The sequence below is a fragment of the Micropterus salmoides genome, unplaced genomic scaffold (assembly GCF_014851395.1).
Source record: "Micropterus salmoides isolate LMB-PRFRI ecotype aquatic unplaced genomic scaffold, ASM1485139v1 Ms_hic_scaffold_17, whole genome shotgun sequence".
NCBI classification, from domain to species: Eukaryota; Metazoa; Chordata; class Actinopteri; order Centrarchiformes; family Centrarchidae; genus Micropterus; species Micropterus salmoides.
The window spans coordinates 27859540-27881470 of NW_024040817.1; the positions used below are offsets into that span (position 1 = coordinate 27859540).

General features: G+C 38.8%; 1 protein-coding gene across 1 annotated transcript in view; it reads right to left on the bottom strand.

Annotated features, from left to right (window-relative positions):
- The window catches only part of fam135b (family with sequence similarity 135 member B), a 48141-nt gene that overhangs the window by 20572 nt on the left and 5638 nt on the right, over positions 1-21931 (bottom strand). The window contains exons 2-5 of the mRNA XM_038725543.1: positions 20518-20614; positions 17579-17658; positions 5619-5758; positions 2607-2677 (exon numbers count right to left, since the gene is read on the bottom strand). Of these exons, the coding sequence (XP_038581471.1) occupies positions 2607-2677; positions 5619-5758; positions 17579-17658; positions 20518-20614 (388 nt within the window). The remainder of the gene's footprint in view (positions 1-2606; positions 2678-5618; positions 5759-17578; positions 17659-20517; positions 20615-21931) is intronic.

Below are 21931 nucleotides of genomic sequence, written 5' to 3' on the forward strand. Positions count from 1 at the left end.
AATAATTCAGGCGTGATGAGATGAAGGCGTGTAAAATGGTCTCGGTGTCCTTAAAAGTTAACATAGATCGAATTTTTGCTATATTTCGAAGTTGATAAAAACATGATTGAACAAGCTTTGTGGTGTGCTGCTCGAAATTTAAATTACTATCAAACCAGACACCAAGGTTCTTTGCAACAGGCTTAATGTGATTTACTAGGGAACCAGCAGATGGCAGTATTTGTTTTGCCATCTGCTGGGAACCGATGACCAGGATTTCTGAGTTCAGCTGGAGGAAATTATTTGACATCCATTTTTTAACTTCACAAAGGCAGTTGTTAAGTGAACTCAGCATTCCAGGGTCTGTGGATCGGACGGGCAAGTATATTTGTGTGTCATCAGCATAAATATGAAAAGAAATACCATGTTTATGGATAATATGTCCAAGGGGAAGCAGATACAAGGAAAACAAAATGGGTCCTAAGACTGACCCCTGAGGCACACCATACAGTATTTAACTGGACAGAACGAAGAAACATAGTTGTTTACAGACAGGCAAAACTTCCTATTTGACAGGTAGGATGAAAACCATTCTAGGGCAGTACCAGAGATCCCCACCCAGTGCCTCAGTCTGTCTAACATGATGTTGTGATCAATAGTGTCAAAAGCAGCACTAAGGTCCAGGAGTACAAGGACTGAGCACATACCTTCATCAGCAGACATTAAAAGTTCATTGGTGACTTTAAGCAGGGCAGTCTCAGTGCTGTGGTACTTCCTGAAACCAGACTGAATCTTTTCAAATAATTTGTTATTTTCCAGCTGTTTGGACACAATTCTTTCTAGAATCTTTGCAATAAAAGGCAGTTTTGAAATTGGTCTAAAACTTTGTGGGAGGGAGGGATCTAAAGCAGCATCCTGAATGGAAACATCACAAACTGGCATGGGATGTGCACGGCCCAGGACCGGAGGGCTCTGCAGCAGGTGATTAAAACTGCTCAGACGATCATTGGTACCCATCTCCCGAGCATCATTGATATCGGTGAGGTGAGGTGTCTATGCAGAGCCCAAAGGATACTAATGGACAGTACCCGCCCAGCCACAGCCTGTTCACCCTGCTGCCTTCTGGGAAGAGACATAGAAGTTTCTGCTGCCACACCACCAGATTGCAGAGCAGCTTTTCCCCCCAAGCTATCAGACTCTTAAACTTTAATTCATCCTCAGCACTGCTCCAGTGATGAAAGTTGATTTCTGTTTACCATTTTTTTTACAATTGATTCTTTATTAATTTATATTGGCTGCTATGTAGCAGAGGGGAGTTACAAAACTCAATTTCATTCTATAACTTGTTATATTGTGACAAATAAATGTACCTACACAAATGACAGACACTTTTACATACTCTTGGAGTGGTAATCTGCAGAATTATTGTTTTTGGTATTCTCCCCATCTATAGTGCTTATTCCACAGTTAAGATAGTTAAATAGTTAGTAAAATAGATAAAACAAATAACAGACAATCAGTTAAATTATTATCGTACTACTACAGTGCTACTGTGCTGATGCAAAACTACAGAGAGTGCAGATTAATTAAATGCAAATATAGTGATAGTACTGCACATTCTAAAAGGGAATCGGTGTATCTCAAACATCTGACCCTGGAGAGTCTTACCTTGGTACAAAAAGGAGTTTAAGGAGATGGAGTTATCACTGACAAATGTCTTTGCCTTTTGCCAGACTCTTTAAAAGTTGTTGAGAATGCTGACTGCTTCTCACCAATAATCTAACATCATTATTAAGAACTTTTTTCCTTGCAGCTATGAAAGACAGAGTCGGAGAGAGAGAGTTTGCATGTTGACTGGAATGGTAATCAAGACCTCTATCCGATACAAGAGCAGTTCCTCAACAAAAACTGCACACTGCAAACAACCAATTTCTTCTTCCATTTGTCCCAAACAAACGGACAAATCACAGTAATCATGCATTGCTAGCAGAAAAGTTGTGATCAGATCCTTAAAGACATGGCTATGAGCCAAAAGACATAAAGACCCTTATTCCTGCCTAGTTTGCATTCTCACTCTTGCATAAAAGCTGCACAAGGGGAAAGTCTAGTATTCTCTGTCTCTCTCTCCCTCTCTCTCTCTCTCTCAGTTCAGTTCAGTTCAATGTGCTTTACTGGTATAAATGTTTAAGTTAAACAATGTTGCCATAACATTTTGCAACAAAATCAACAAAATGTTTACATTTAAATATAACATAACAAGAATAAATGTAATCAAGGAAACGTTACAAAAACTATTTTTCTCTCTCAATTCAATTCAAATTTAAATTTAAATTTCCTTCATTGGCATGAAAGTCTATAGTATTGCCAAAGCTTCAAGGAAAATGTAAAAGAACAATTCAATGCATACTGTTTATTTAATAAATAAATAAAATAACTAAAACAGTAAACATTGTTCCTCCCTTTATCTCTCGCAATTTCAATCTCACTTTATTGACATGAATGTTCATAGAACAGTATTGCCAAAGCTCGCTCTCTCTCTCTCTCTCTCTCTCAATCTCTCTCTCTCCCCCTATCAAACAAGGACAAACACACACAAACACACATTCCCAAACTGCTGAAAAACCTACTGTTGCTCGTTGTCAGTGAAATGAAGATCCAGCTTCAACTGAAAGTCGACCTCGCTCAGGGCTTCCTCCATCTGCAAAACATTGGTACAGTAGTGTTGTTATTGCATGACCATTATAGGAACAAGGTGACATGGATGTTGTTGATTTGATGTGTAAGGCTCCACAGGGTTTAAGGGGAACACTATTTCCTGCATTGGCACTGAATAATAGCATCTGATATCAATGACATATGGAATCTTCCAGTATTGACATTAATTCATGGGAATAGTGGGCTTTTTCCAGCGTTGTACATATTGTTTATATTGTCAGAAATGTACAATTGACAACTGAAATTCAGTCATACATACTGTATGATGACTTTCTTGATAGCAGCCAAAAGTACCTTAAGTTTATCTTAAGATATAATGGAGTAAAGTTATAGGTATAATGTGATAGGTATTGGAATAACATTGATATTTCAAATTTGTTATCTTGCCAATACAGATATGATAAGATTAAAGGGCCAGTCCAGAAAATATGAAAATTGTCACCCAATTTTTTAACCAAACTACCTCAAAACATATCTGATTATGTACAGTATGTTGATGTCCAATTTCCTTTTGCTAAAGTACATTTTTGAGTAAACTGGTGTTTGATTCTCCAAAATCTCCCATAGGATTTTCAGCTGGGTGGAGATCTGGTAGCATATCTTTCCCATCAAACCATTCGGTGACCCTTTTGTACCTTGTATGTTTCTCGACTCATTGATTCAAGGCTTTCCCTTTCTTTTGCCCTTCATCTGTATTCCAAACATGAAATACTGAATCAATAATGATGAAGAGCGATCACACCTGAACACCAACGACATGATGGACATTTATAGCATGTACAGCAGTGTGCAGACAAATACTGCAGTTTGGTATAGAACGTGTGATCGACCTTGTTTGCGATGCTGATATAAGTCAAGTTGTTTATGGTCTCTGTGTGGTCAAACAAACTGTATTCCTGCATTCATTTTAATCTGATGTAGGCTGAACAGAATTGATTTACTCCCATGTTCAAAGTGCCATTGAATATCATGACTTATGGAAATAAAGAGCACTTTTGAATTGAGAATTTGAAACAAAATGGGAAAACAAAAGGTATGAGCAATCTACAAAGGCGGTACTGAGAGTGGAGTCTTTTGAACATTGAGGTGCATTGTTGCTAATTATAATAAAGGTTAGACACACTTCCTCCTCCCTTTCTCCTTACATTTGTCTGAAACATACACAAACACACATACTGTGGAGTAAACATACAAATCTTTGCAGTTCTGTCCGATACTGATGTTCTGATAGATTAGGCATACCTATGGGTGTGCACTGGGGAAATGAGGGGCTATTTTTGTCTGTGCTATCTGTAGCTGTCAGTGGCAGATAACCTCCGGAAGGTTAATGAGCGGGGAGCCTTCGGGAGAGCTTACAGCTGAAATCTGATATGCCTTAAAGCTCCTCTGTCTCCACACCTCCATGTGAATCTACATTTAATGAAATCTTCTAAAATTAGGACCTAGGCAGAGTCATGTGAGACGAATATCCACATTCTGACGGACACAGGGATCCTTCCACAGTAATCCAAGCATCTACATTGTAGACATATGTCGGAGAGCAGCTGTGGTGCAGGGTAAAGTCGGTGTGTGAGCTATGGCTCTCACATGGATGATTAGCTTTGAGAGGGGGTCATCTTAGCTCCCCCACATCCCAGCCTCTGGCCTGTCTCATCGCTGTCACCACTGATCAATTTGAGCTCCAGTGGCTCCCAGAAACAACAACAACAGGTCAAGTGGATTTTTGGGGTCGCGCCCATGTTGAAACCGTAAAGGACAGTACATCAATAACTGTCTTGCAGGTTTACACGCCTGATCATTTGAACTGAGCATGGGCATTCTGGGGCACAGACAATTTTACATTTGTTTTATAATTTGCACATTAATTTCAAGAGGCTGCGTCTTTAATGGTTAAGTCAGGATTAACTTTTCACTCTGTAGCTAAAAGTGAGTATAATGTATTTTTGGTCATCAGGGCCAGCTGTAGCCCATTTGGAGCACTCTGCACTATTTTGTTTTGGGGGGCCCAAACTGAAGCCAGTCATTTCATCCATCTATCTATCCATTTTCTTCAGTTAATCCGGGGCTGGGCCAGCGGTGACAGCAGGCAGTCAAGATGTTCCTCTCCCCACCAGGCGGGGGATGAGAATAATATACTTTCACCATAATTCCGTAAGTAACACAATGACAGAATGTTTGGCTATTTTGGTCATGGGATTCATAAATCAAATCAAATGGGGGTCCGTAATCCAATTTGTATCAGCTTAGGGGTCCCCGACGTAGAAAAGTTTGAGAACCACTGCTTTAGACTACACAAGCATATCACACACATCAGCAGCTATGATAAATAACTATGTTTTGTATCACTTTGTCCTATTATCTGTACATTTTGTCTGCACAATTGTTCAATTTGTGCCACTTTTTTATGTCACATTGCACCAAAATAAATGATTTGTTTCCAACACTTGCGATAACTAGCTTGGAGAAACAAAGTTACCAAGTAGGTCTGAAAAGCTGTTAAATGTATGGGAACAGATTCAGCAAGCTTGCAACAGTGAAAATCTGCTGAACAAAAACAGTTTACACTTCAAGCCACTTGACAGATTATTCATTATTCATATACCATTATTCAGCATGATTATATGACTTCTTCATTACATAGTTGTGGAAGATTTATACTGTTATTAACTGGCTTAAGAGGTTATGAAAAGACAGTATTGTTTGTGTCAGATGGTATGAGTGGAGAGTAGAAATTTGTGTAGGAGGGAACAGTGGATGATAAAATGCATTAATTCATGGCTATTTAATTGAACTATTATGTAGCTGCTTTCACTGTAATTATCTGTCATGCATTTTACAGCCAGGCCACTGATAAAATGCAACCAGCCAAATGGCATTCCGTATTCTCTCACAGGAAGTGTGTGTGTGTGCAGAAAAAAACTCACCCTTTCTCCATCCAATAGCATGTGGACTTTGAAGATCATACAGTCATTCACGGTAATCTCCTCATTTCTGTAAAGGATCTGAAATATCCGGCTGAACACGGTGCCGTCGTAAACCCCCGCAGAGCTGAAGCTGCATTCTTCTGGAGTGGGACACAAACAAATGCACAATAAGTATCAGCTTGTTGCTACGGCAGCATTTCTCATTCACTGACCTGCAACAGCCAGTAAAGTCACAACAAAACAATACTAAACACGACAAAACAATACTAAACACGACAAAACAATACTAAATATGAATTTGTGATTGTTTTAACATGGAGTTGTAAAATAAGGCCTTTCACACGATGCAAATGCATCACCGGATATTTGCAGTATGTGCTCAGATTTGTGAATATGTATGTATTACAAACGTTTACTGCGATTGGTGAGTGTCAGGCGTATTACTGTTTTATTTTGTTAAGCCCTTCCTCTTGTGGCTTTGGCTGTGTTCGAACCATCTTTTACTGTCTCGTAAGATGCCTTCAAACTGCCCTTGTTTGGCAGTTTTGAAGGGAGCATCGATGCTGACTCGATGGTGGACAAACAAGCTGAAATTCGTCTACAAATAAGTTTTTAATAGTTTTTGTAGTTTGTTTTGCTTCGATTTTTCAAAAGTTAGCGAGAACTAAACACCGCACTATCATGTTAGCCCGTAACTGTAACCAACCAAGTTTGTTTAGTATGATTTCTGAGGTGTCCAATCCATTTGACTGTTCAATAGCTAGCTAGCTGACGCTAAGGCTAGTGACTGACAGCCAGAAGTGATACAAGACGGCGTGCTGACACCACACGTTGCCGTAAATACTGCTGAATCTACTTTTCATAGAGATTCCTTCACTCGAAAGTGATGCCTTCCAAGGCACCTGTCTATTACGGCAGCGAGGCAGTTACCTTCTGTTTCGAACATAATCAATGTGTACTTCACTTCCTGTCTCTGTGTTTTTTCCTTTTCTCTGTAATATGTTTTTCCTTGTGTCATTTATTTATTTGTTTTCCCTTCTTTTTATGTCTGGTGTATTTAACTCTCTGTCTTTGTTTTTAGTTGTCTTCTGTATTTGATTATGTTTTTCCTGTTTTACTTTGTTTCTCACCTCTCCTCTTGTTGCTGATAACTTCCCTTCCTGTCTGTTTGTCATTCCCTGATTAGTTTGACTTGTGTATCATTATGTTGTCCTCATAGTGTATTTAGTCATATTCCAGCTATGTTTCCCCTGTGTTCTTCATGTGTATTTCATGGATTTATTCTTTGTCCCCTTTAGGTTCATGCCTGGTTTTGGATTACAATTCTTACCTGCTCCCTGTCGGATTTGTTTGCTTGTGTTGGACTGTTTTTTGATCTTAACACCTAGACAGGTCAGTTTTTGCCCCAGTTGACATTATTAAATCACTGAACTGACTCTGTTGTCTGCAGTTGGTTCCTATCCCTTGTATTTCTTTCAGGCTTTGGCTTTGTGTGATGGTAAGAGATCAGTGTGTGTGTTTTATGCTCAACATCTTCTGGGGGAGAACCACCAGACCCCCCCATTAACTATTTCATCAATACATTTTTTTCCTAAATAGTAGGCCTATTAAAATATATTCTTGTCTTGTTGTCATGGCCCCAATCTTGTGCAATGTTACGTCAAGTGTTTTGTCACACCCCAAATCCGAGCCCTTAAATGAAAGGATGTTGTATTGGTGAGGGGTGTCCGATTTTAGTGGGCCGCCTGGGCCAAAAATGCCAGGTCAGATTTTTTGTCCCAGTCCAGCCCTGTATTCAACTATGATGAAATGTGGTTAATATCCTGTAAAGTGAAGACCAATTAGTGAGTCTATACACCATAGCATATACAGTGAGGAAAATAAGTATTTGAACACCCTGCTATTTTGCAAGTTCTCCCACTTAGAAATCATGGAGGGGTCTGAAATTGTCATCGTAGGTGCATGTCCACTGTGAGAGACATAATCTAAAAAAATAAATCCAGAAATCACAATGTATGATTTTTTAACTATTTATTTGTGTGATACAGCTGCAAATAAGTATTTGAACCCCTGAGAAAATCAATGTTAATATTTGGTACAGTAGCCTTTGTTTGCAATTACAGAGGTCAAACGTTTCCTGTAGTTTTTCACCAGGTTTGCACACACTGCAGGAGGGATTTTGGCCCACTCCTCCACACAGATCTTCTCTAGATCAGTCAGGTTTCTGGGCTGTCGCTGAGAAACACGGAGTTTGAGCTCCCTCCAAAGATTCTCTATTGGGTTTAGGTCTGGAGACTGGCTAGGCCACGCCAGAACCTTGACATGCTTCTTACAGAGCCACTCCTTGGTTATCCTGGCTGTGTGCTTCGGGTCATTGTCATGTTGGAAGACCCAGCCTCGACCCATCTTCAATGCTCTAACTGAGGGAAGGAGGTTGTTCCCCAAAATCTCGCAATACATGGTCATCCTCTCCTTAATACAGTGCAGTCGCCCTGTCCCATGTGCAGAAAAACACCCCCAAAGCATGATGCTACCACCCCCATGCTTCACAGTAGGGATGGTGTTCTTGGGATGGTACTCATCATTCTTCTTCCTCTAAACACGGTTAGTGGAATTATGACCAAAAAGTTCTATTTTGGTCTCATCTGACCACATGACTTTCTCCCATGACTCCTCTGGATCATCCAAATGGTCATCGGCAAACTGAAGACGGGCCTGGACATGTGCTGGTTTAAGCAGGGGAACCTTCCGTGCCATGCGTGATTTCAAACCATGACGTCTTAGTGTATTACCAACAGTAACCTTGGAAACGGTGGTCCCAGCTCTTTTCAGGTCATTGACCAGCTCCTCCCGTGTAGTTCTGGGCTGATTTCTCACTTTTCTTAGGATCATTGAGACCCCACGAGGTGAATACTTGCATGGAGCCCCAGTGCGAGGGAGATTGACAGTCATGTTTAGCTTCTTCCATTTTCTAATGATTGCTCCAACAGTGGACCTTTTTTCACCAAGCTGCTTGGCAATTTCCCCGTAGCCCTTTCCAGCTTTGTGGAGGTGTACAATTTTGTCTCTAGTGTCTTTGGACAGCTCTTTGGTCTTGGCCATGTTAGTAGTTGGATTCTTACTGATTGTATGGGGTGGACAGGTGTCTTTATGCAGCTAACGACCTCAAACAGGTGCATCTAATTTAGGATAATAAATGGAGTGGAGGTGGACATTTTGAAGGCAGACTAACAGGTCTTTGAGAGTCAGAATTCTAGCTGATAGACAGGTGTTCAAATACTTATTTGCAGCTGTATCATACAAATAAATAGTTAAAAAATAATACATTGTGATTTCTGGATTTTTTTTTAAAATTGTGTCTCTCACAGTGGACATGCACCTACGATGACAATTTCAGACCCCTCCATGATTTCTAAGTGGGAGAACTTGCAAAATAGCAGGGTGTTCAAATACTTATTTTCCTCACTGTACATAAAACAAGCTGTGATTGTTTGCATAAGTCCATGCATACGAAAAACATTTACGCAATGAACAATAATATTCTACATTTATCTTGTGTACATACAAGCTATCCAGAAACGCATGCAGCATGATGACTGGTTACTCTGGCCTGGTCTGCAGCCAGCGAGGCAGAGCTGCTGTCCAGCTGCAAGCAGGAGGTCTTTGAAATCACATGCAGAGGTTGTGCTCTTTTCTGTCTCATTCTTCCTCTCCCTCTCTCCACAGGCCTCCTCCTGATAATGCTGTCACTACTCGCAGCATCAAGCAGCCCCAGCCAGGATGACGGCTGTGTGGGAGCATGACTGTTGTCAAAGACTTGGTGGATGTGTGACAGACAGTGTAATCCCTCTGGGTATGTACTGTACGTGGAAGGATTTGTATCTGTGTGGCAGCATTGTCACCTCACAGTCAGAATAATATGACTTTGATATTTTAGTTTTTATCTCCTTGTGTTTGTTTGAGTTTCCGCCCCCTGCCTACAGAAAAACAAGGTAGGTGGACTATAAACCGCATGAAAGAATTAATATAAACTTTGTGTGTTCAAAGGACTCATGATCTCCCCCATGTGCTTCCATGCCCTCTCTCCTATGCATGGTGGCCTTTCAAGCAGCCAAAGTCATTAAATCAATAAGCTCTTTCAACAGATATCTGCATATGAATGCAGAATCTGCAGGCAAGAAACAGGATTTTGGTATCTGTAGAGCCCATTGTGTTATAATGCAGATAATGTCACTTGCTTTGGAGAGTCTACTGGCTAACTTATCACTTCTAGATATAGATTAAATCATATAAATGACAGTAAGCCAGAATTAGGAGATGTCATGGCTCGTCATTTCAAATGTGAAAGATACTAATTCAGAATTCCAGTTGCTTATAACTCCTATATTGCCATCATCTGGATGACAGAGAATCTTCACAGAAGGATTTCCTATATTTTCTTTTACTGGCAGAAATGTTGTTATTTTATGTTAAATAAATTTCAAAGTAACAGACAATTTTCATTTACCTCATCTACTAGACACCAAAGAATTCTAACACTATTAAATTATTTGCAATGTTTAATATTATTTCTAGGCCCTTCTTGTACTTCATGTCGGATATAATGTGATTAAAATGCATTTTAGTGCTCCCTTTCATGTTTACAGTGAGTTAAACCAACAGAAATACATCAAACCCACCCAGTTCTGACATTTTTGGTATACTGCATTTCTCACAGGCATTGAGGAGTTATCACATCCTGCACATTAAAACCTGTGGAAATGCCCTGAAGCTTTAGCCACAGTGATTCTGTGCTGGAAATAATCTGCTTACAGCCTCTGGTTCTCTACATCTGCTGTATGTGAGAGTGTGTGTGCGCTAGTCACTCCCTATCAGTAAAAACACAACTCTCAGCGCAGAATTGCTCTTCATGATACTAATATGTGAGATTATCTCAGTCCATGCACAAGGAGACACCTTAAACAGCAATCAAATTCTTCTAGTTAACATTCTGACTTGGAAATCATTGTGTTTTTGTGCCTGAATCACAGTCATTAAATGCTTCAGTTGAGTGTGTGGCACGATCCTTCACACAAAATTCATTTGTGTGAAGGGCACAGACAATTGAAATGTCAAGCATACACCTTCACAGAGAACACAGTCGGGGATTATTTACTGTGTCTTTGTATGATAAATGCATTTCCTCTTGCTTGTCGGAGCGCTGGCTGGTGCATTTATGCTCAGGATTTAGCCTGTAGTGTGTTAAGGCTTAATACATGACCTTGTGGAAGGCGCTACAGTAGGGGAGGGGAGCAACCTCTGATCCTCACCGTAATGTACACTCCTGCACAGCTCTTTATTTGTCACATATGCTATTGCCTTGTAAGTATAAGCTGCAGTGTTTTGGGGCAGCTTTGAAATGTGTAACTTTAATAGTTAATAGTGTTAATAGAGTTGACAAACTGTGGAATATAGGATTGTAACGTATAGCGTGGTACAGACTAGAGGTTTTTATAAATAAATACTGAACATAGCAATGTTGTGGAAGGTGAATCTAACAAAGCTATAATATATCCAGGTTGACGTGCGCAGATCTTTAAGGAGTAGTTCTAGCCTTCTATTCATGTGTGAGATTAGAAGATCCATATTAATATTTGTGCGTTAGGGTTAGGGTTGATAAGGGTCCCGCCCTGAACACATCTACATGCCAATATTTACTCATTGTCACAGCGCCACCTTCTGGCTACTTATGTTACGTCCCAGTATGCTAGGGCTATCAAGACGCATACATAAACCAGATGGTATTGGCCGTAATGTAACGGAGTGGGATTGCTTCAGGCCACACACATAACGGTAAGAAGATATTGGTTTCCACTTTTTGTGCGAGGCAACAGACTTACGCAGTCAATTATCACTTGATCGAATGGCTCCTCTATTACAGGAATTGGATGCAGCAGAGCTGGAGGGACTATTTGGTTTGGCTTTCCTGACACTTGACATACATGGCAGCTACAACAGAACTTCACTACACCTGATTTTAGTCCTGGCCAAAAGAAATGCTTAAGAATAAACTGATATGTTTTTGTGATACCTAGGTGTACTGACCATTTGGATTTGTGAGCTACTGATGGCACATGCTGTCTAAAAACACAAGGTATGACTACCTGGTAGATGACATTCCAATTAGAATCAGTATCTGAGGGGAGAGGACCATCTCCAAACTAAGATATCTTTGTCTAGAAGGAAAGCTACTTTCTCCACACTTGCTCAGTCGTTGTCACTTACCACCCTTCCGAAGCAACGTTGCAGTATTGGATCCTCTCTCTGTATACTGTGTTAGAATCATCATTTAATTTACATGACATTTTGACAGTGTGATCCACACTTCACGTACTGGGACATACTGTATAATTAGCAAGGGCTCTCTAATGCCACATAGGGGACACGGGAAGTGACGTTTTACTCCTTTGTGAGGCATCCAGAGTGCATGATAATTAAGAGCAGCATTGATCACATCCAGAAACTGCACCGTGGCCGCAACAAGCCCTGACGCATATTTAAATATAGGTTAAACAAAGGACATACAATGTCTTAATCAATTAGCTTCTGAGCATGTGTTGCCATATTAAGTTGAGAGGCGCTTTTGCACAGAGCCAGGTTAGCTGTACCCTCAACTTCGAGGCTTTACGCTAAGCGGGGCTTAGCGGCAGCGCTGAATCAAGGCCTGCTACGTGAGACTAGCCCTCACTGAGTGATTACTGTATAAAAACTAGGGTTGTCCCCGACTAAGGATTAACATAATCAAATCAGAATAGTCAAGTCTTGCCTATAGTTGACTAATAGTCAAATCACGTGTTTTTGTGTGTGGCGATTGTGAGCGGGAGGGGAGGTTACACTTGGTAACTTTAATCTTTAATCTTTAAACTTTAATCTTGAGAAGCAGCAGAGCTGCAGTCTCTATTCAGCATTCAGTGCAATTTACACAGTACATTTACAGCTAAACTGACGCTTATTGATGTCCATTTTCCTTCTGCTCGCCTGCCATTCACCAGTCTTGTGCAGCGGTTTGCCTGCATGCTGTGTGGCCGACAACTGTATGCGCATATAATTGATTCTTATTAATGTATATTGTCTGCTATGTAGCAGAAGGGAGTTACAAAACTCAATTTCACTCTACAACTTGTACCTACCTAGCTACCTATGCCTACACATGCACATTGACCCCTATTCCTTGAGGGTTAGGGTTACAAATTTGAATTTATTCACGCACTTTAAAAAAATTTATTAAAAACTTTTTTTCTTTTCACAGTTTATTTACAGCATTATATGTTGAAATGTGCACTGTAATAGGCTGTATATTAACTTATTCGGAGAAACTGGTAGTTCTATGTAAAATCAACGTTGAGCACCCCCATATCGCCAAAATGGCATGAACCTCGTTTCGTTGTGAAGCTTCGACAGTGAGATTGACAGTCGAATCAGGCTCCGCCCATCGAAGCATTGAATCTTCAACTATTCGGGGTCAGTCCTAAATAAAAACACAACTTTATTCTCTGGTTTTACTGAAATGGGATCAAATTTGATGTAGAAAATATTGTCTGGTTTTCCCTCTTATGTACTCTGGCTGTTTTGCCTCCTCTTTTGCCGATTTCAGGAGTTTATATGTTTCTGGTTACTTCAGCAGCTAACTATCAGCAGTTGCTACTAAGTTAGCAACTCAGTTAGCTGTACAGCTAGCCGGACTGGTGTGTAGATGTTTACACCTCTATCATAACTACAGAGGTTTCGGACCGCTGGTTCATAGCCATCTGATAACGGAAGCTACTGCTATCCATCAATAATCACACAGTTGAGGCAGAGCAGCCAGAGGACATCAGAGGGACAATCAGAAAATATTTATATTTATACTTTCCTTCATAACCATAAAAACACTTTATGTGAGATACACTGCACTGCAGTACCTCCAGCTGTGGCTCTATGAGCTCATGTGACCGCTTCTCTGGAACGTGGGCTGGTCTATGTAACTTTGGGGGCGTAAACATCCCATGTTGTTGATGCTGATGTTACGTAACGTCTGGGATTAATTCGTCACTGTAAGATATTGATTTTAGCTTGCTTAAACACATGGATGTGTTATCTATCTTCTTTACGCATTCTTGGAAAGAAAGATGCCCATTGAGACTGGACTTACAGTATACTCATGTGGTACGGCAACAGCTCAGCAGTTGGCAAAGAGTCCTAAAAAACGCAGAGAATATCATCAACACACATCTGCCTACTTTGGCAGACATTTACGCCTCCCGATGCCTGCGGAAGGCATTAAGCATCATAAAGGACTCACATCACCCAGCACATGAACTGTTTGAACTTCTCCCCTCAGGGAAGAGATGCAGGTCCATCAGAGCACAGACCACAAGACTGATGAACAGTTCTTACCCAAAAGCCATTTCCACACTGAACTCTCCACTGAAATCACACACCTTAAAGACACAATTGTGCAATATCATATTACCACTATCTATTTTTTTTTCTGGATGCATATGTTGACAGTTGTGTATGTGTGAGTTGTGTGTGTGAATGTTAGATGTGTGTGTTTTTATATATATATTTTTGAGCAACATTTCAGATAGTGCTATATCATGCATATGTATATGTATCATGCAATGAATAGAAGAATAGATCTATCTAAATGAAATAAGAGTATTTCAAAATGTGTATGTGTAAAATGTGTACTTAAGTTGCATTTAGTTGAAGATAATAAATGTGAATATAAAAGTGTATATTATATCTCCTCATACCGGATGGTTGCTTGTGCGATGACTCTCTCAAGGTCAGTTTCCTTGATATCACTTAATTCTGAGAATGCCCTAAGATTACTGGGAAATCGACAGTTTATTATTATGTATGTTGTTGTTGTTGTTGTTGATTATGTACCTGAAGCAGATTTGTCTATATTCATACAGTAACTGTACGGCAATCTCTGTGTTCTACTGAAGCCTCCTCTAGCTGGAGCTCTGTCTTCTTTTCCTCACCTGGCACCATTTAAAACTGCAGCTCCAAAATTTTGTACTCTAAAAATAGACTATTGAGAGCAAGACTACTCAACTGCTATTTTTATTATTTCCATTGAAATCTATTAATATTTTGGCTATTTAGGATTTCTCTCCACCCATGAACTAATGATGTATAGGAGAAATAGTCTTCCCTGCTCGTATTCCTGTCACTGTGTTTCTGGAGACACTCAAAATGACGTGAATCACTGTCATAGACTTAGACACATTGCCTTCACAATCAGCCACGTCAACACACAAATTCACAGACACTTTGATTATGTAACTGTGAGAACATCAAACAGACACATTTTGTCACTGGTGGCCGTTTACCCTGACCACATGAGCTACATGTCCTGGTCTCAATATAACCTGAAACTAAGCCTTAAGTCATATTCAAGACCTACATGTCCTCACAGTTCAAAATGTCCTAACAAGACCAGCAGACAGCAATGTCAGGAACTGGTCCTCACAAGTACAGCTAGATCTGCCAACACACACACAGACTGGTCATGCTAAAAATAGCCTTTATTACTGCGAATCAGTATTGCCAGTGAAACGGCTTCCTGCATTGCCAGAGATCCAGATTTTAATGCTTGGGTAGGTTCAGAAACAACGTGTCACAACCTATGAATACAAAAAAGGAATCTTTTCCGATAAAAACCATCTGCAAGTAATTGTATATAGGAATTAGAGGATGTAAAACACAGAGCATGAAGTAAAAGGCTGTTGTTATTCCCATTTACAGAGTTGGTTGCATGCTTTGTTGCACGTTATTTACTGTATTTATACTGTTATTTACTGTAAATTAGTCAAACTTAAAAAAATTCAGCTACAAATACCTTCTTTTCTTTGAAGTAGTAGTAGTAGAATTAACTGTTCTATTGTGCGTTGTATTACTTTAAACATATTTTGTCATATTTAGTCTTAAATCCCTCATTGTAAGATAAAAGGAAAGTTCTCCTCCTGAAATAAAGAGTTTTATTTGTTTCACAAAGTTCAAAATGCAAGTATCGAGACAGCAATAAGAAGGAAGATCACCCAATAGTTCACCCAATATTTATCATGAAAATGACATTGGGAGGAGACTTTAGATGATTAACACTTGAAACAAGTTAAATAATCTTATCCCCATTTGGTTTTGAAAGGTATTAGAGATTTTCTGCAGAGTGACTAAGTCAGTCTTTAAACCTAAAGATGGCCAAATGTCCTAAATCACTGAGACAAGGTAGAACCATAAAATTCTCAGACACAGCTCTCAATCTCTGATACAGAACTCTGATGGCTGAGGGATTTGGCAGGAACACATTGTGTGCACAGTTTCTGACAAAAATAATAATAATAATAATAATAAAAATATATATACATTTTATGCTCTGGCTTTAAACCACAATTAAAATGATTCTAGTGCATTCTGAGGTAAATCCACTACACCTCAAAAAGCAGATGCTGAACTATATGGTCTTTTTATTTTCCTCTGGCATCTGTGGATAACTTTATTTTAAGAAAAGCCTTAGTCACGTCTGTAATGTCTTTTGATTCCACACACCCACAGCCAAGACCCGAGGGGATTAATCTTTTCCCTCATGTTGACTACATGAGATGACTACAAGATTATAAAAAATACTCATATTCCACATCCACATGATACAGTAAAATTAAGTTCCAGGAATGGCACATAACGAGCGCTCCTTGCACTACTGTGAACTTTAACACAAAATACTGAAAGATTATTGTTTTTACACACACACCAAAGACAAACATGAGCAACGTGGTGTGTGTAATTTCATTCCCTTTGTCAAGTGAGATATTCTCACACTCAGTCCCCTTTAGGCATGAACCACTGTGAATCCAAGGCAAACTGTTCAAAAATGATCTAAAGTATAGGAGCAAACTAATATCATAATTTGACAATTTTTGGACCCATAATGGCATATGATTACAGTTGACCTGTTAACAGTACAGGTGCTGTATGATGGAAAGTAATTATTTGGTTAGTAAAAATGAGTGATAACAGAGGTCTGAACTCGTCTTTAACCTAAGCTGATGATGTTTTATACACACGTGTAGAATTTCTTACTACAACAAGTAGTATTTTATTGTACTTTTCTGGTTTCAAATTATATCAAATATTACTACCTTGGAAAATTCCTGATTCCTGATGACCACATAGACACGCACAATGCCAGCAAAGAAACTCAAAACCACCACAAAGAGATGCAAAATGACCACAAAGAGAAACAAAAAAGACTACAACGAGACACAAAGCTACCATAAAGAGATGCAAAATTACTACAAAGAGAAACAAAAAGACTACAAAGAGACACAAAGCTACCACAAAGAAATGCAAAATTACTACAAAGAGACACAAAGCTACCACAAAGAGATGCAAAATTACTACAAAGAGACACAAAGCTACCACAAAGAGATGCAAAATGACTATAAAGAGACACAAAGCTACCACAAAGAGATGCAAAATGACTACAAAGAGATGCAAAATGACTACAGAGACACAAAGCTACCACAAAAAGATACAAAATGACTGCAAAGAGAAACAATGCTACCACAAAGAGATGCAAAATGACTTCAAGGAGACACAAAAAGACTACAAAGAGACTCAAAGCAACCACAAAGAGATGCAAATTGACTGCGAGATGCAAAACAACCACAAAGAGACACAAAATGACAATAAAGAGATATAAAACAACTACAAAGAGACACAAAATGACAATAAAGAGATATAAAACAACTACAAAGAGACACAAAACGACCACAGAGAGATGCAAAATTACTACAAAGGAAAGCGAAACACTTTGTTGATTCCTTGCATGTAAAACCCTTAAATCCTCAGTCTACACACATGCTTCAAAACAGTTGATGTTTGCTGAACAAATCTATCAGTCCATGGGTGTAAACATCACTTCTTCTTACCTGTATTGTCTTGTGTTGTCGCTATCAACCTGTGGGGCACTCGAGGTGAGACCTTCAACCCTGCTCGTACTTGGTAGAACCTTAGAGAAGGGGATACAAACAATCACATCAGTCACACATCTAACTGTACTGAATAAGTACTGCTATGTCCAAATGGCCTGGAAGTATAAAGAATATCTATAAGGTGAACAGTAGACGATTCAGTCTTGCTTAATATCAAGGTAAAAGAAAGGGAAGGCAAAAGGTTGCCTTATAGTCGGGGTATTTTCACTCACTGCTGTTTCACAGATATTTACAATTTTACTCTTTTTTTTTTTACTGAGTCACTGAACCCTGACATGGAAAACTCTTTCACTATATTTAAAACTAAATTAAAATATTATTTCTTCATTTCATACTTCAGGTAGCCTTTACAGTTATGAAATTAGTAATTGCAGGAAAAATTTAAAACAGGTTGAATTTAGAGTTAATTATAGCTACACAGTTAACTACATACAAGATACCTAACTAGTGATACCAAAGATAACCAATATTCAGTGTTGATGTTAAAAATGTAAACTTGTATGAAAATATAAACCTATATCCTACTGTATTCACCAGGGCTTTTCCTTGTTAAATGTTTGAAGTGGTGCAAAACAGGAGTATATGACTTGACATAAGGTAAATTAAAGTCTGATATAGAAGTCTTTGGTACTTGCATTGTGATTTTACCTTTTTGTGTGACCTAACTTCAAACTGATCATTGTGTCAATGTGTCTAGATGGAATACTTTGTTTTGGCATTGACAAGTCAGGTTTTATGTAAAAATCTTGACACATACAGTGTTCAAGCTTCAGAAGTGCTCCTTATGACATGGATGAGAAGTTAACAATGTTAAACAAAATCAGCCATGAATTGTGCAAATGTAGCTAAATTATTAAAGAATAATGGGCAAATGTCTATTAATAATGAAGAAGACCTCATAATACAAGTCTATTGAAAGTATATGTATATGGTATCAGATGATTACTGGTGCTAGAATTCTACAGCTTTACACATTTAAGGTAAGATGAAAATGCATCGATTGACTGATTGGGAAATTAGATTATTACAGCTTCAAAAGAAATTGGATTCATAGGAAAGAAAAAAAGATTATCAGCACTGAGCTATGCAATGGAAAACAGAACAGATTCACACAAGGATTATTTACATGACATTCCAGACTATAGGTAGCTATGGAAAACATGTCTTTGAAAAGGTCACTTTGACAGTTGAAGTCAATGCAGCTTTGTGTAAAAGCACATTTCAGCTCTCTGGGGACACATCGGCAATCTGAGAGTCCAAAGCGAGGCTGTTAACCCAGTCATCACATCAGTGTTTTAGCAACAGCACTCCTAAAGATGAAGCCTTGACGGAGAAAAGCACAGAAAAGGTTTTGGAGGTTGATAAATAAATAAGGGATGTCTATGGAATGAAATAGGCCATCTCAGTGGCCAGTAACTGGTCAGAGACTAATCCAGTACCTCTTACAGCAGAGGTTTGTAGACTTGTGTTCTCAATGTTTAGTTTTCAAACCATATTTTTATTATTTAGTATAACATATTTGGTATGAGTGGCTAGAAGGCACACATTTAACACGTTTTTTTTTGGTATATAGATGCTGGAGGACAAGGATCAGTAGTGTACATTTTGACATTGCAGCTGGATTTGTAATTTGAGTATCTGAAGCGATCTCAGACTTCAACTTCGCCTCCATCAGTGAAAACTTAAAGTGTCTTGCTCATCGATATCACCTTCCTTACAAATCAAATGCAGATTTAATCAGTATTTTTAATGTAATCAGTGTACAGCTGGTCCCTTCAAAGTGTACAGCTGCGTGGTCCCCCAGTCTGGTACAGGGATTTATGTTGAACTGTGGTGAGAGATGCAAGTTTTATTCCACAGTACTTCGTCTTTGCACTGGGATCCAATTCTTTTTAGTGTTCACATGAGATGTCTACTGATATCTGAAGCAACGTGGCAACCGGTCAAAACAAACATATTAGTGCACTCAGCTTAAGGGATTACCATGATAAAGCTTCAGCCTATCCCATTTAGAGAGGGAAAATCATTTTGATAAAGCTAGGAGAGATGAGAGGTTTTAATCTTCCTGCAAGCGCTTCCTGGGATAAACATTGCCCTTTTTCATGTCACAGAATAATATGGAATAACAATGTTGTGAAAAACTCAACTGGAAAATTTAAATTTTTTAGCTCTTTTATTTACCCTAAACCTTATTACTCTTATTGGAACCACCCATTAAATGTATCTTTGATGTAATTTATTCATTTTTATTATATTACCATCTTACCTAATGTCCGGTGCCTACTGTCCTACAAAAGCGTAAAGTAGCTATGCCTCCATTTAGGGGGCTGATAACAATTACCATAGAACCTACATAATGAACAATAAAAAAAACATGCCGGTGCTGTACAATGCCTTTTAATGGCCAGGTTATGTGAGAAAACACAGATAGCACAATATCTACACACAAACATGTTCCTCTAGCTTTCTTGTCCATTTTAACTGGCTACTTTGTTTTAAAACTATACTTTGTTCTGACAATCGATTGTTCATTAAATGTTCTCACTAGGTGTCCGTTCATCTGCTATATGTATGTAAAAATGTGATTTAAAGGGAGCTTAACTTAGGGTCATAGCAGAGATAGCAGCTACCTAAATCTGCTAGCTAGTAACATTTTAGCAGTCTCAGTTTAGCAGGGTTTTTTTTTTCTTCATAATGGCACAATTACTGACTGGAAATACACACCTGCATTAACAGAAAAGGTTTGACAACAAGTGAGTTAAAGTTTTTAATATTAAAACAGATTCTTTGTCAGCAATCAACGTGAATATGTTCTGTGAGTTTGCTAAATCGCGAGTTGTGAAGGCAGGTAACATAACCCTGGAAATGTTGCTTACCCCCTTTGAAAGAGATCCACATTGTGAAACTTGTGCAGCTCTACAGAAAACTCCAGTGTTCCCTGTACTTCAGACATGATATAATCCCACTCATCACCTGGCAAAAGAGAAGACACCCAATAAATATGACATATAAAATAAGCAAAACCAAGACAGAATAAACAGTGAAAGGTAAGGCAAGTGATGACATTTCTAAAACTAGCTCACACTGTTATTTCTTCTGTTTGCTGAGGTGATATGACTCACACAGTCGATTGTGGAGAACAGACTATATAAGGCCAAGAGAAACATCTTGGTCTGAATATAGTTATCACTGTTCAGGTAAACACCCTATGATCTACTTATTTCAGAGTAAAAGTACTGATGTGTGCACTTGGAAACTGCTCTCTTTGTTGTACCTGTCTTAATAAGCGATGTTGTGAACTGATTAGAATTCCCTTACTGTCAGCCATTTGGTACATCATTACCTGTACATTTATTAGGATTACATATATGTACTGTATAGTTGTCCTGCTTTAATATATTCCCCTTTATTTGAATATCAAATACTGTGTAGTATCCAATACTTATGCATTTGACTCATAACAGTTCAAAATAGCACTGTAGCAGCAAGACAGAGGGTCAGTGACTTTTGGGGAGGTGTTCTACGGGGAGAGCAGTGATTGGTGGTTATGTAGGTTGAAGGGACTGAACCCTTCTATAGAATTTCACCTCTAGCCCCTTGTTTTGTTTCCTCAAGATAGTACTGTACCCTTCTATGGGTTTGACCTTTTACTTTGCAGACTCAAACCCTTCTATGGTACCTAACAGATACCTAAACATATCCTATATAAGATATGTTTGATGTACAGAGAGACAGAGTGGTCATCGGGCTGGTTCCGGACACCACAACTGCAAAACTGGCAATTACACGGTATATTCTTTGTGCATTTAAAGGCCTAGTTTATCCTAAAGCTTCTTCAGTGTTTCAGGGTACGAAGGGGGAGAGCATGAAGGTCTCCTTATCCCATCTGACACAAAAATGTGGAAATTGTAATGTGGCACACACAACTTGTGGGACGAGTTCCCATTAATAAAAAAAAAAAGGATTTGTCAACCACAATGTATTATAATATTCTACCTATTTTTACTTGTGTAATTGAATCAGCTTTGGTCAGATAAGACAGAAGCCTTTGAACTTGTTGTAGGAAATTCACTTCTGTACAGATATCTACATCTAAACAAATGATGACAAACTAAATTGCTGAGAAATGTACACATTCAACAATGACTGTTTTAGTGCCTAGGAGATAAGAATACAGGCCCATGTAAACATGGTCATTGTCTCAGTTCATTGAGACAACTGCAGGTAAATGCTCATTGTGCCTAAATGCATCAGGCCATTGAAAATGGATTTCTCTAAATGAACCTGTGA